General features: G+C 35.0%; 2 protein-coding genes and 1 pseudogene across 2 annotated transcripts; 2 read left to right on the forward strand and 1 right to left on the reverse strand.

Annotated features, from left to right (window-relative positions):
- Positions 1–430: 430 nt before the first annotated feature.
- LOC147919849 (putative gamma-glutamylcyclotransferase At3g02910 pseudogene) lies at positions 431–1,122 on the forward strand (annotated as a pseudogene).
- Positions 1,123–4,767: 3,645 nt separating this feature from the next.
- LOC104771932 (uncharacterized) lies at positions 4,768–5,968 on the forward strand. The gene has a single exon (XM_010496552.3). It carries the CDS (start codon positions 4,805–4,807, stop codon positions 5,804–5,806), a length of 1,002 nt encoding a protein of 333 aa, XP_010494854.2. The 5' UTR covers positions 4,768–4,804; the 3' UTR covers positions 5,807–5,968.
- Positions 5,969–7,569: 1,601 nt separating this feature from the next.
- On the reverse strand, positions 7,570–11,193 carry LOC104772916 (ubiquitin carboxyl-terminal hydrolase 21-like). Its single transcript, XM_010497470.3, has 9 exons — positions 10,378–11,193; positions 10,160–10,280; positions 9,959–10,069; positions 9,692–9,864; positions 9,268–9,597; positions 9,066–9,188; positions 8,394–8,958; positions 8,113–8,193; positions 7,570–7,996 (listed from the first exon to the last, which is right to left on the reverse strand). The coding sequence occupies exons 1-9, from the start codon at positions 10,852–10,854 to the stop codon at positions 7,782–7,784; spliced, it is 2,196 nt and encodes a 731-aa protein (XP_010495772.2). The 5' UTR covers positions 10,855–11,193; the 3' UTR covers positions 7,570–7,781.
- Between the last annotated feature and the right edge of the window lie 3,423 nt (positions 11,194–14,616).

Consider the following 14,616-nt stretch of genomic DNA (forward strand, 5'->3'; position numbering starts at 1 on the left):
CACAATGTGTGATCAATGAGAAAATGCTGCTACTGTTAAACATACACTAGCTAGGATATGAAATATTTATTTATTTCCTAGCAAATTTGGCCGACCTCTTCCTTCACTCCTCTGTTAAAAAGACCACAGAATATATCTCTGAGCTCATTGGTCATTGGTGGATCAGTCTGTCACAACAATCACACATTTGTCGAACAGATATTTGCTAAGTTTACTATAGTACAAGACAAATTACAATGACACTCGGAAATAAAAACCAGAACAATGAAGATAACAAAAAAGTCGCCAATTTATGTGGACAATATAAAAACCCCAGTGATTTCGGGCCATTTTCGTAAAGCTTAAAGGCCCAATAGTTGTTACTAAAAGCCCATAATATGCAAGGAATATAAAAACAGAAGTCTTTTTTCTTTCCCGAGTCAGACACTGTTACAGTATTCATCCCGAGTCACCCTCACCCACCAACAACAACTCCAAGAAACTAGTAGTGGCCATGGCAGGAGAGGCACCCAAGAACCTCGTTTTCGTGTACGGTACGTTAAAAAGAAACCATGCAAACCATTTCCTCTTAGAAGATCTGATCTCATCGAACGACGCCGTTCATATCGGTCAACGCACGACCCGGTTACAGTACCCGCTCGTCACGGGTCTCTACGGGATCCCTTACTTGATCAACAAACCCGGGTCGGGTCAAAAGATCCGAGGCGAGCTTTACTCGGTTTCAAAACGTGGGCTTGCACGCCTCGATGAACTGGAAGGTATCAAAGTCAATCACTACGAGAGGTTACAAATCGAGGTTAGTGAGGAGGAAGAACCCAACGGCGCCGTTTTAGCGGAGGCTTATTTTGCTCATTGTAGGTTTGGTGAGAGGCTGTGGGAGAAGAGAGGGAAGTATGGGATGTGTGAATTTGGTGAAAACGATGGCGTTTTGTATGTTATGGTTAAGGATAGGCCAACGTTTAGCTCTTTTTTTGATGAAGTCGAAGCTTTTCTGTCTTCTAGTAACAGTTGATTACTAATTTGATTCAACGGATTTGTTAAATTCGATCTTTGATGCTATGTTTTGTAATAAAATATTGTTTTGATGATTATGCAATTTAACAGCTTTTGGTTACGCTCAAAGTACATTTACATTTTGTCTAATAATGCTCGGAGTTATAAGTTTTAATTGATCGGAGGATCTCAACAGAATCATAGATCATGTTTCATAGATTGTAATGATGAAAGGTGTACTAATCTTTTGAAGTTTTCAGGTGTTAGAAAAATGTTATTCCCATAAGGGTCAATACCATTTTGTACATGTTAATGTTACGAAACCTTTATTCAGGTTCAACTATTTATCGGACAAGTGTCAGAATCTAGTGTTTACAAAGAGTCACCGACTGATATTAAGTTACACAGATCGATGAGTGGTACTGAATCTACTGTTTATTGAAGTGGTGGTAGGAGAAGTAGGCAAAGGAGATTTAATCTTTTGCGGCTCTATAATGCCTAACCCTACTACGCACTTTGTTTCTTTCTTTTGTCCATAGCTTAGCTTCAATCTTTTTTTTTGATGGTGTCATGTGTGAGAGAAACCAAATTTCTAGTAGTGGACTTTTTGTTATTGTTGTCAGACTATGTGATCTCCATTGTCAGTGAGGGACCCCAAACGCTTTGTCTTGATTTGTGCAATTTCAATGAGACTCTTTTAGTACAAGGCCGCTTTGTTCCGAGATCCTTAGTAAATATTTGGCCTAGCAACCGTGAAAGTTATAGAATTATATGTTGTCGTAGACTAAAGATCCATGGCCGATCTTTACATAAGTTTGATGTTAAAAAATGTTGAGAGTTCCTCGGTTCGGATCTGACTAAACCTATTTGTCTACATTTTGTAAACTAACTAAATGCACAAGATTAAATCAAGATCAAAGATATCAACGTCAGGGTCGATATCCAAATCATATCATACTAAGCTGAACTAGATCCGGCCCATTTATATCCAAATCGTTCGTTCATGAGGAATAAGTTGGTGACATAATAATATATTTCAAAATGTGATGTCTAGGATAGTTGATTATAACCGTGTTGTTTGAACCGTTCTCACTATATGAAATTTTACTATTCCCTTATGATTGAACTTGCACATTGTACTTGATGATGATTCAAAGGAACACACTTTCTTGAGATCATTAACTCAATACGACAATGTGTGGGATATTTGATTGAGAAAACCCAAGTGATTAAGCTTTTTGGGGGAAGCGTGGGAGATAAGTGAAAGAAGAAGAGCACTATGGTACTAGTACTGGTCCTACTACTTCTTCTTCACGCCATTCTTCAACAACGACGGTGTGTGTGCTTTATTCCATGTGATCTCCCACTTCGTGTTTTATTTTTTTTGTGTGTGTATAAAACTGTACATATACTCATTTATATCTACGTGTTTGTACATATTGTATCATCATTACCTTCCTCTATATCTCTCACTCAATGGAACAAAATCGTATTTTGCTGGAACCAATTATGGGTAAATTGAGTGCTTATCCTTTTGACAAAGCCTTAAAGCTTGAGCTCTTCATTTGTCAATGTGTTTACACACTTTTATCTAAAAACTTATTTGCTAAATTCACAGAAACTAAATTTAAACCCCATGAGAATAGTTAAATGAACCGAAAGTTGTGTGATTAGTCTAGTGACATGGTAGTATACACTTAAACTAAATAAAAATGACTATGCGATTATGCGGGTTATTGCAAATTTTACTGCTTTACAGTTTCTTGAGTTATACGTATAGGTAAATTTTCACTTACTAATTATATCAATTACTGTGTTATCAATCAGTCTAGCTTTCAAGCGGCTATCCAATTATGTTTGAAATTCCATATATATAACTTCATATATTATATCAAGAAGATGCTATTTAGAAATAGTGCAAAATATATATACCTAATGACTTAATTTTTGTATTTATTATTTTATATCAGTGTATTCTCTACAGCATAATATAAGTAGAGAAGTGGTCTTTGGCTGGACAGCACCAAATCCTCAAAAACTTGATAGGTCTTCTTAGTGGCAATGCTACGACGCAAGACACGCATTAACAACTAACAAGTGTTTTTCTTTGTAAGTAGTCTCTTACCAAAATCTTTATTTTTATTTTGTATTCAAAATGATTTTTGTACCGAAGTTTCGTGCATTACAATAATCATGATTTGATTTCATCTTCTAGAAGTAAGCTCCCATCGAAAAATGTTGGAACTATTTAATTAAGTTCGTCTTAATACTACGATGCATTTATTGGGTTTATAATACATAAGTCTCTGCATTCTTCTATATATATGTGAATAATGTATTTTACGTAATGCAAATAACTTTTAGCTTATAGATTTTTGGGATTAAACTAATCTACAAAATGATGAATCGATAAACAAGAAGGATACGTTGGTATAGTTGAAACGTAGTAATCTATTTAGAAGGCAGTTTTGCTAAATTACTGAAAGTTCCATATTTTGATTAGTCATGCACATGTCATGTGTAGTATTTCATGTAAAAACAAAATAAGAGCTTAGCTGTAATGCAAGATATAAGCTAAAATAATAAACGGAATTAAGGATAATTTGGTTGAGGATAATTCAAATAGGGTTGTTTGAAGATTTGGTGAGGATTTCTCAACACTATAGCTTTGTTAATCAAATCACCAAATTTGGGTTCAATATTATTTGTATAAATTAGACAGTCTATTCAAACTATTTGATTCAGCAGTAATTAAGTTTTTTTTTTTAACATGTTTGTTGGTTTTTTTGGGTCAAAATTTCATATTAAGAGTTTTACTTACATAACAGCGCAAAACATGAGTTTTAGGTGAGAGTAAAAGACTGAAGAAAAGAGGGTTTGGTTTGGAAATAAATGAGTTGTAAGAAAGCTTAACTGAGTAATAGAGGAAACAAGTCAAATGGGAAACTCAACACTATACTTCACGATATATATATATATATATATAGTGGCTGACTTGTTAATGATATTCTAACAACCGCGGAATCCATTTTTATCAACACAAACGATGTATATCAATGACATTCTACCTTCATAATCATATACTTATAGTGCCAAAAACCAAACTAATTGCATGTTGTTAGTTGAAGACTTATATTGTATAATGGTTGGTTACTAAATGTGTTAAAGTACTCACCTAGAAGAATAGTTATTCACTTATTCAGCTAAAGCGTTTTAGAGGACGTGCTCTTATGTGCATTTCGCTCAAGATCAGTAAGAGAATAACCAATTTTGTGTAATATTCTTAGTAATTACACATCTACGACAATGGATGAAGATGTTATAAAGAAAATAGCAAAACGACATTCGAACTAGTTCATTCTGGAACAATCTATGTCACTCACCTTACGTCTAGTCCATAGATCAACTAACCGAAACTTTTACAAAGAAAACCCTACCTATATATCATTCATTCATTCCTCTATTCCAAGATTGAAGTACTCTCTCTAGTGTCTAAATTTTTATACAAGGCGATAATAATATACATATGTGAGCGGACCTTGTTTTTGACGATTGAGATTGACGTCCGAGCTACTCAGTAGAGATTGCTATATTATAACTTAGAAGAAATGTTGATTAAGTAGAGAGAAACTAAGAAATTGAAACCAAAATTAGGAGTAATGGTAGGGACAGTATATCTACACTTTTGGTCGTACGCATGTGCTTTAACCACTCTGTGTTTTTACAGTGAACACGGCTTAACATACCAAACCCCAGCTACTATAAATACCTCACTTAGTCTTGTCATTTTTATTCATCAAGTTCAAACACAATGGTTTCTCTCAAAGCTTTCTCAACTGTCTTTTTTCTTATACTCGGCGTTAGCATTTGCTACGCCACTAGCCGAAATCTTTTGAACTACGGTGCTGCTCATGCTGGCGGTGGCGGTGGAGGACATGGTGGTGGCGGAGGTTCTGGAGGAGTTAGTGGTGGAGGTTATGGAGGAGTGAGTGGTGGTGGCTATGGGGGTGGTAGTGGAGAAGGAGGCGGTGGTGGATATGGAGGTGCCGAAGGGTATGCTGGTGGTGGCGGTGCTGGTCATGGGGGAGGCGGTGGTGGAGCTGCTTCTTCCGGTGGTTATGCTAGTGGAGGAGGAGAAGGAGGTGGTGGTGGTTACGGTGGAGCGGCTGGTGGTTACGGTGGTCATGCCGGTGGTGGTGGTGGAGGTAGCGGTGGTGGTGGTGGAGCTGCATATGGCGGTGAAGGAGGAGCTAGTGGTTATGGAGGTGGTGCTGGTGAAGGAGCTGGTGGTGCAATTGGTGGTCATGTAGGTGGTGGAGGCGGTGGTAGCGGAGGCGGTGGAGGATCAGCTTACGGTGGTTCAGGAGAGCATGCTAGTGGTTATGGAGACGGAGCTGGCGAAGGTGGTGGCGCCGGTGGAAGTGAGTATGGAGGTGGAGCTTATGGAGGCGGTGGTGGTCATGGAGGTGGAGGTGGATCAGCAGGAGGGGCTCATGGTGGTGCTTATGGAGGCGGTGAAGGAGGAGGAGCTGGTGGGGGAGGGTCTCACGGTAGTGCTGGAGGCTATGGAGGTGGTGGCGGTGGAGGAAGTGGAGGAGGAGGAGCTTACGGTGGAGGAGGAGCACATGGGGGTGGTTATGGAGGTGGTGGGGGTGAAGGAGGTGGTTATGGAGGAGGTGCAGCAGGAGGATATGGAGGTGGCGGTGGAGGAGGAGAAGGTGGAGGCGGTAGTTACGGTGGTGAACATGGAGGTGGTTCAGGCGGAGGCCACGGTGGTGGTGGTGGTCACGGTGGTGGAGGCTATGCCCCATGAAGAAACCAAGTTAAGATCAACCAAAAGGAAGGCTGAGAAATAAATATGATTTGTGGAGGGGTATACAAATTAAAATGCCTATTTCAAAACATTTTGTATCCATTATTATTATTATTGAACGTTGTATTGTATTTCCTACTAATTGAATATTTTATTGTCTTATATCATTAAGTAAAAGCATAATCTATAGAGCAATGTTATAGGTAAGTTTTATGACCAACTCAACTCAATTCGACTCATAAAAAAAATTCACAATAACGAGTTTATGAATGAAAATTTCCATCCATTTCACACGCAAAAAAAAAAGATTATTTTGAAAGTAAACTTATAAAGCATTTTGAAGAATATAGAAAAGCGTTTCCTTTAAACAGTGGATTCTACAATAACAATTTCCCTTATTTCAGAACAAGGAAGTGGAAACTTGGAAGTTGGAAGTTTTAGATGTAAGTCTTTGATGAATGATCTGATTTCTATTAAAATGTTTAAGATTGTGATTGATGTGTCAGAAGTTGAAGAAGATAATGTAAATTTGGGTTTATCTTGGGCTTCTAACTAAAAACCAATTGGCAATTAGTAGATTGACCCTAACCCTTTATATATTAATGATAGTTCTTTCAAACTTTAGATGTGGGACTTGGATTGTATCCAACAATCTCCCCTTCAATCCAAGGACCACGCCTCCTCGAGATGACAACTCCATTTCGAACCGATCCCACTTGGACCGATAATAAACCCCTTCTTGGACCTCCATTACTCGGGTTGACAAGAGACATGTCATTATCCACTTTTCTAAATCCACCAGGATTTTTAACCTTGGGCTCTGATACCATATAAATTTAGGCTTATCTTGGGCTTCTAACTAAAAACCAATTGGCAATTAGTAGATTGACTCTAACCCTTTATATATTAATATAGTTCTTTCAAACTTCAAATGTGGAACTTGGATTGTATCCAACAGATAGGTCAGCACTAAGAATGTATTTGGAGGACCCAAAATTAGAGATAAAAAGGCATCAAAGTCTGAATGTTTTGTAGTATATTGTAATAATTTAGGGTCTCACGTGATAAATAAGTATCGAAGTCGTCTTCTTCCTAACAATGTCCAAGCTTTATCGTCTACTGTTCTTGGCTATATGGTTATGCAACTAACGATGAAGGTATGAGACAAAATTATTACAATATCAAAGTCGTTTTTTGTATGAATCAAAGCAGATCGTGTAGTCTCAACTTGGTTGGTGTTGTTTTTTCTAGTTGTAGGCTTTGTAAGTTGTCATTTGGTTTAATGGCTTTTGTATGAATCTAAGCAGATCGTGTAGTCTCAAATTGGTTGTCATTTTTTTCTTCTAGTCCCATTTAGTAATATTACCCTTTTAGACCCTTTTATATGCTACCCATTTAGAACTCTGCCCATTCATCTTTGTTGTTTTTTTCAAGTGCCCATTTAGGCCTTTATGATTTTAATAGCTTTTGTATGAATCAAAGCAGACACATATAGTCTCAAATTTGGTTGTTGATAGAATGTGGGTTTGAATGATGTAAGATGACAAGGGCGAGACAGTTGTTATTCAAGGAAATCCAACAACTAGCTGGAATGTGATTATGTGAAGATGATCAATCCTTTTGTGAATTTGGAGTTTGATTCAATTAGCGCTAGATTCAATCCTCAAGTTTGCTCGATTTCTAGTCCTACAACAAGGACTTATTAAAAGCTTGAATAATGAGTTGAGTTAAATAATTTATTAGAAACTATAATCTAAAAATCATTTTGACACCCCTAAGCAATGTTCTACTCATATATATAAACCTTAAGAATTTTTGGTAGGTAGCCTCAAAACAAAATTTGATCAGAGTTTGTATTCACAAGAAAACCCCAAACACAAAAAAAAAAAAAAAAAAAAAAAAAAAAAAAAAAAAAGGAAAAGAGCAACTTTTCATTTTTCTCACTAGCTAAACTCTTCTTCACAGTAGAATATATTTATCTTCTGAATTTCTTTTTCTTGATCGGAGAACCACCCAAAACTTTAACCAACATCCGGGAGCGAGGTGTCTGAATCTTTCTGAGATATGAAAGAGCAATACTTTTTTCTTTGGGATCTACAGCAACATTGCTTCTTAAGGCCAGCGGCTTTGTTCTACGAGTTTCTTCTTGGTTCTTCGTTTGTAAATGCGAACGTTGAATCTGAAAGCTTCCTGTTACAGAATCACACACACACTCAGACTTAGGATCTTTCGTATTCTCACCACTTAGATACATATACCTCTTCCACATTTTTGCAATAATTGAGACTAAACAAAACACATAGTACCTTGGCGTTTTGGACGGGAATTTGGTTTTTGAATCTTGGGCTTACGTTCGTATGCACCACCAAGCGAAGCGTTCTCATCAGCTGTACATAGAGTCACACACACACACTGTATAAGAGCTTTGTTGACAGATCATTACTCACTAGTTTGTTCTAAGTTCTAATTCAGATTGATTCTTCTTGTAACAGATGATTTATGGATTACTAAAGGACAGCTTTATCTGAATCTATTCTTAATATTCTCCACAGTTAAGCTATCAAAAATAAATAGTAGGAGTTAGTACCTTTGCGTTTTGGAGATATGTCTTGATTCTGAACCTTGTGCATAGGGACATGAGCGGCGTCGGTGCTAGCTCTGTCGGCAGCTGGATTTGACACAGGTTCATTCTGTTGAGAGGTCTCAGCAGGTGACTTCTCAGATTCATCGATGTTAGATTTGTTGCCAGCTGAACATGACTCAGGTTCTCTTTGTTGAGTGGGTTCAGCAAATGGTTTCTCAGATTCATCAGCCTCAGGTGACTTGAGAGCGTCAATCATGACCGAAGAATCTTCATCGTTGCAAGACTCGGCTGAATGGAACACTTCTTCTTTTGGCTCACGACAACAAAAATCTGACCAATTTACATCTGGCATCGATACTCCCACAGAGTCGTTGCAAACTTTACTGGAATTACCAACACTCTCGTAACTGTTTTCAAGCACTGACTTTGGTGAAAAGTTTGATGGAGTAGCTTCAAACACTGCCTTCAGCTGTTCAAAAGTACTGGAAAACCAAGGAGTTCCTTCTCTTGCATAAAATAATATATATGCATCCTGCGATAGAACTCTATCCTCGCTGAATCTTGTGACCTGCCAAGATTTCCGAAAAAATACAAAAAGTTAAATTTATTGAAAACCCTTCAGAGAGAGGACTAAGCCACACAAATGAAATGAAATCACTGACTATATTAGATTACCTTTGAGTCATCAAAATTATGCCATGTCTCAGGAGCTGATCTCACATAAGCGGAGTAATGACCAAAAGTTGCTCTAACCCCAATATGCTCAACAAAGGCATAAAGATGATATTTTGTGGAGACCTGAAGATACAAAATTAGATGTCAAGACTCAAACATCTCAAGATTTACAAAAACAAAAAGGTCTGAAATTTTCACGTACCTCAGGGTTTTGGTTACCGCTCATGAAAGGGAGCAAATCCAACTCCGAAGGGAACTCAATATGCTCGAAGATCTTCTCCATAGTAACTCCATCATTCTTGAATCTCTTAAGATGGAACGTAGCAACAGGGGGCAACTTATCAAACTTTAGTTGCTTCTCCTTTGTAACTTTCTCCTTACAGTTATCACATGTTAACTGGTCCTCAAGTAATTCCTTACATGTAAATGAGTCTAAAGCTTTCCAGAGGTTATCAACATCATCAATTTCCAGACTCCATCCAAGAGAAGGTTCAAATGTGTTGGAAACGTGATAACAATTGCGGCAACGAAGCTGAAAAAGGAAGAGATCAAACATATTTCCATTAGTAATTATATATGGAAACTGCTTCAACACTAGTAATGGTAATGAATTAATGCTTTCTTACCGTACTCATGAGACTGCCACCAAAGACATTGTCAACAATGTTTGAGTCTTGAGAAGAGACTGAGCCAGGCTTATTCCTAGGATCTAAACAACATCTCTCTAACTTGTCTAAAAACGACTGTAGAAACTCATGAGCGTCTTCTTGGTGGTTTATCATAAAATCAGATGAAAAATCTGTGATGGGGTTAAGGATGAAACCATTCATACGAAGAAACCTCAAACACAAAATTATACAACACAAATAAACAAAAACAGTCGAAAAGGATACGTTTCAGATTATTACGAAATACATCAATGCTTAAAGCAAATCCTGAAGACCTCAGAACAAGCTCAATATGATCTCGAAGAGCTTGCATAACACAGAACTTATCGTTGCCACCTAAAACACCCAAAAGAGCTATAAAGATAAAAGACAATGAACAAAACAAAACAAAACACCAAACTCAAATAAGCAAAACAATCATCTTACAGTTGCAAGGGGTTTGATGCATGTATGAACGAAGACTCTCAATAAGAGGCACAGTATGAGTGAAGCACTGTAACACAGAAGCTATGAAACAAGTGTTGCCTGAATTATACAACCCAGCACCCTGAAGAAATTGTAAACATTCAAAAATGATTCAATTTTGGGCATAAGCTAAACGGATACCAAAAATTACAAAATCAGATAAAAAGAGAGAAACATACAACACCAGTGGGTTCAATCTTCGGATACCACCAAGAGCACGGTAGAGGTTTCGCTGGCTCGGTCTTATTAAACTCATCGTCGTCGCTTTGGTAGTCGTAATTCGCTATGTATCTCCTCGGCGGACGATTCTCAGGACGAGAATACTGATACGAATCTGACGTACTCACCATTTGGAGAAGATTCTCGTTGTTGTTCGCCGGTGCTATGAATTGAGGCGTGGTTAGGGTTTTATCTGAAGACCCATTCTCTCTGTTTTCCTCTGAATCGAAAATTAGGGTTTTATCTGAAGAGGACCCATCTGGTTTCGCCGGAGAATAAGGCTGGATCTGACGAATTGGTGATGTAATAGAGAGCGAGTGAGTAACAAGGTCTCTGATTGGAGCGGTAGGTGAAGAGTCATCTAGGGTTTTGTTGGGTTTAGCGAAATTAGGAGAAGGTAAGAGATCTGAAGGTGGTGGGTCATTAAATTCCGCCATTAACAACGAAACCCAGATCTCGAAATTTTCTGGGGAAGAGAAAAAAAAAAGTAGAAAGCTAGGTTTTGGTTATGGGAGGTTTCTGCATCTTCTTCGTAAGTAATGAAAATGTTTTGAGTTTGGCTCCAAAAAAAATATTTGAGAAAATTTTGGAAAGATAAGAGCGAAACGAAATCGATTTGGAGGGAAGATAGAGAAAAATTGGAGAGTGAAGGAAGAAGAAAGGTTTTGAATTAGGAGGGAAAATCAAGCCGCCATTTTTTTGGGGATTAGGGTTTCTTTTGACCTTTTCCCTAAAAGATTTTTAAATCACTACACAGGTTTGGTTAACTCAAACTCAACCATGGTTCGTAATTTGGAGTTGGCTTATCGGACACTCTTTGACCAAACTTTTTTTCTTTTTAAACAAGTTTAATTGACACAAATCATAGATCAATATAGCATGACACATCAGCTTTTGTATTGAAGCACAGATTGACACCTCAGTTAAAATAGGTAACCAACCAAATTATAAGAATTAATACAACTCATCATTTTCTCCAGTAATAATCCTCGGTTCCACGTCACTTCGTCGACTCGTAGTATTCGGTCAGGGAGAAGGTGAAACAAAAAGTTATCAAGTTGTTTTGGGCCTTAAGTTTAATTTGTGGCCCAACTTATTTTATTTTACAAACGTAAATAGTAAAACCTATTAACCTAATATATAAACAAAGTTGATGCCTTCTGCAGTTTTGTTACTGTAAGCCTATGAATCTTTTTCCCCAATTATGAATAAATTAAAAAATATAATTTTAAATTTGGTTTTTAAATAATAATCTAATTGTATTTGTTACTGTGTGTTTTCAAAGTGTTGTTTGAACATAGCTTTTTGGAGTATTTTAAGAGTCACACATCATTAAAATTGATATCCAATAAGAACATTTCGATTAATACAACTCATATACATCATTAAAATTGTGTTTCTAGATTATCTCAACCAATAATAATTATTTCATGTCCAACATCAGTATTTCTAGATTTTAAGGAACTAACACATCATTAAAATTGTGTAACCAATTAAATTATTAAGAAATATTATACATCATATCATATCAATATCTTTTCAAAAAACAAATGTTTAAATTTATAGGTTAAATTTAAACTAAATTAATAAATCATTTACAGTTTTTGAAAATATAATTATATCAACCAAGTATATTAATCATTTTGTGTCGTATCAATATTTCCAAAAACATGGGTTTAAATTATAGCTTAAATTTAAAATAAATTAATAAAGCATTTACAACTTTAAAAACACAAGTATACTAATACAATCAATACAACACAAGTATCATATTAGTAAAATATAAATATAATATAAATCACGATTAACCAAGAATAACACAAAACCAAACTAATTAAAAAATATGTATGTGTATATTGACTTAAATGTAATTATTATCAAATAAAACAATATAATTAGATTTTACAAAAAGAACAAAAGAGAAATAAATAACTTCTTTGACAACAAACAAACTGTAGAAAAACTAGGTGATTAAATTTGTATAAATTACAAAAATAATACACCAGAAACTCAAGCTACACTAATATTTCTAACTCCCATAACAAGCAAAATAATATAAAATTTGAGAGTAATGTTGATAATGGTTTTATATATTATAACACAAACTAATGAAAAATTAAACAATATATAATAAGTTCCAAAATTGAAGGTTTTATATTATAGTTTCAAGCAGTGAAAACTAAATAATCATCTACTTAAGAATCACTTTAAAGATTAACCTAATCCTTATGCTATTCAACAAAAGTATAATAGTATTGAAAATAATACATAAAATCAGAAGACAATGTCTTTAGTCAAGTGGTTACAGGCTTACAACACCACATCTATGACCGATTCCACTAGAATTCGACTCCACTAAGTCGTGTTCCAAAATATGTCTATGTACTTTGACAAATATTAACTTTTCTAACAATTAAAAAAACACTATAAAACAATATGTGATTAAATTTGTATTAAATACAAAAATACACCACAAATTTAAACCACACTAATTAATCTCCCACATTAGGGTAAAGAAAATAAAGATAGCATACATTAGGGTTAGTTAGGCTATTTATACAATTAAGTCCATCCGATTTAAATGTAAACAATATTTATAAGCCATTTTAAATTTGAGATTTTTTAATTTTTATTTTATTAGTGCATTTTTCTATTTTATCATTGTATAAAACATAGCTTTTACAATTAATCCAATTCCTAATTCCAAAAAAGAAAGTTTATATTTTTAATAATTTAATATATCTAAAAATAGTTACAAAAAGTATCCCGCGGCGTAGCGCGGATCTAACCTAGTTTTTATAATTTCACTATAAGTTTTTTTTCAATTAAATAGATGAAGAAGGGGAAAATAAGGAAACAAAAAAAAATTAATGTTAACTTTTTAATTAAATTTATTGATGTTTAATACTGTTTTTATTTCTGTTATGAACTTTAATTTTGAAAAAAAAAATTCCAGTTACTTTTATTGTTGCTTTTCTAAAATCTAATTACTTTAATTTTTCCCAAATATTTTTCCTTTTTCTTGCAAACATTGTCACTGGTATGCCCATCATTTATTTTTTGTCAATTTGTTTCCTAATAACTGGATTAGTTTATTACAAATGATGGAAATAAAGTTTTTAAACATTACTCTATCTTTCTATATCTAGTTTTCCAAAATTTAATCTTATTCTTTTTTATATAGTTACCCAAATTTAACGTTTTTCTATTGTTGCCCAAAATTCTTTATGTATAATTTCTTTATGTTTCCATCAAATTAATTAGTCCACTTTCAAGTAAAATACTTTTTTGGTCTTACAAAATTAACTAACTCAATTTTCAAGAACTATCTATTAGTGCTGGGCACGGGACAGGTACCCTTGAATTTTCTCCGACCTTTTACTCGTCCCGACCCTAACAGATAACAAAAAACATTTACTCATACTCGATCCTTAAATAACGGGTACCCGGTAAAAAATAGTTGACCCTTTAAGCACCTGACCCTTTATTATTACCAGGAAAAACGAGTACCCGAAAAAAAAATGTCAATAATCGTAATAATAATTTTATCTTTTGAAATCTGAAAAAGGAAAAATTCATAAATTTATGCAATATATAGTTCCAAAACTTATAAAATTACGAATTTTGAAAATAAAAATAATACATTAATTCAGTTAGGCTAAGTTGACTCTATAAATTAATAATAAATAATAATAATAATACAAAATATTAACGGGTATTTACGGGTCGGGTAGCAAAATGGGTAAAGGGCCGAGTAACGGGACGGGTATTGAAAACTAAACTAATACCCTATACTCGTCCCTTACTCATGGGTAATATAATTATAATACTCTTTACTCAACTCTAAAGCTGCAGGTACCCTTTTTCGGAACGGGTATGATCCGAGTAACGAATCGAGTACGAGTAACGGGTATTAGTGCCGTAAAAATTAGAATTGTTTTTATCAAGAAATTAGAAAAAAAAAAATAGAATTGTTTGATACAAGTTCCCGATAAGGTCAAACAAAGACTCAAAACCATCTGCTCGCTTTCTCAATGTTTCTGCTTTTCCTACAAAAGTTTTGATTGGCTACTTATTGTTTTACAATATCTTGCAGACAGTATTAAGTGCAAAACCAATATCTAGCAAACAATTTCAGAAAATTTGAAACATTTTGACAAAAATAAAACAAAACTACATGCAGTATGACCCTTTTGAGC

This window comes from Camelina sativa, chromosome 20 (assembly GCF_030686135.1).
Source record: "Camelina sativa cultivar CO46 ecotype springtype chromosome 20, ASM3068613v1".
Classification (NCBI taxonomy): domain Eukaryota; kingdom Viridiplantae; phylum Streptophyta; class Magnoliopsida; order Brassicales; family Brassicaceae; genus Camelina; species Camelina sativa.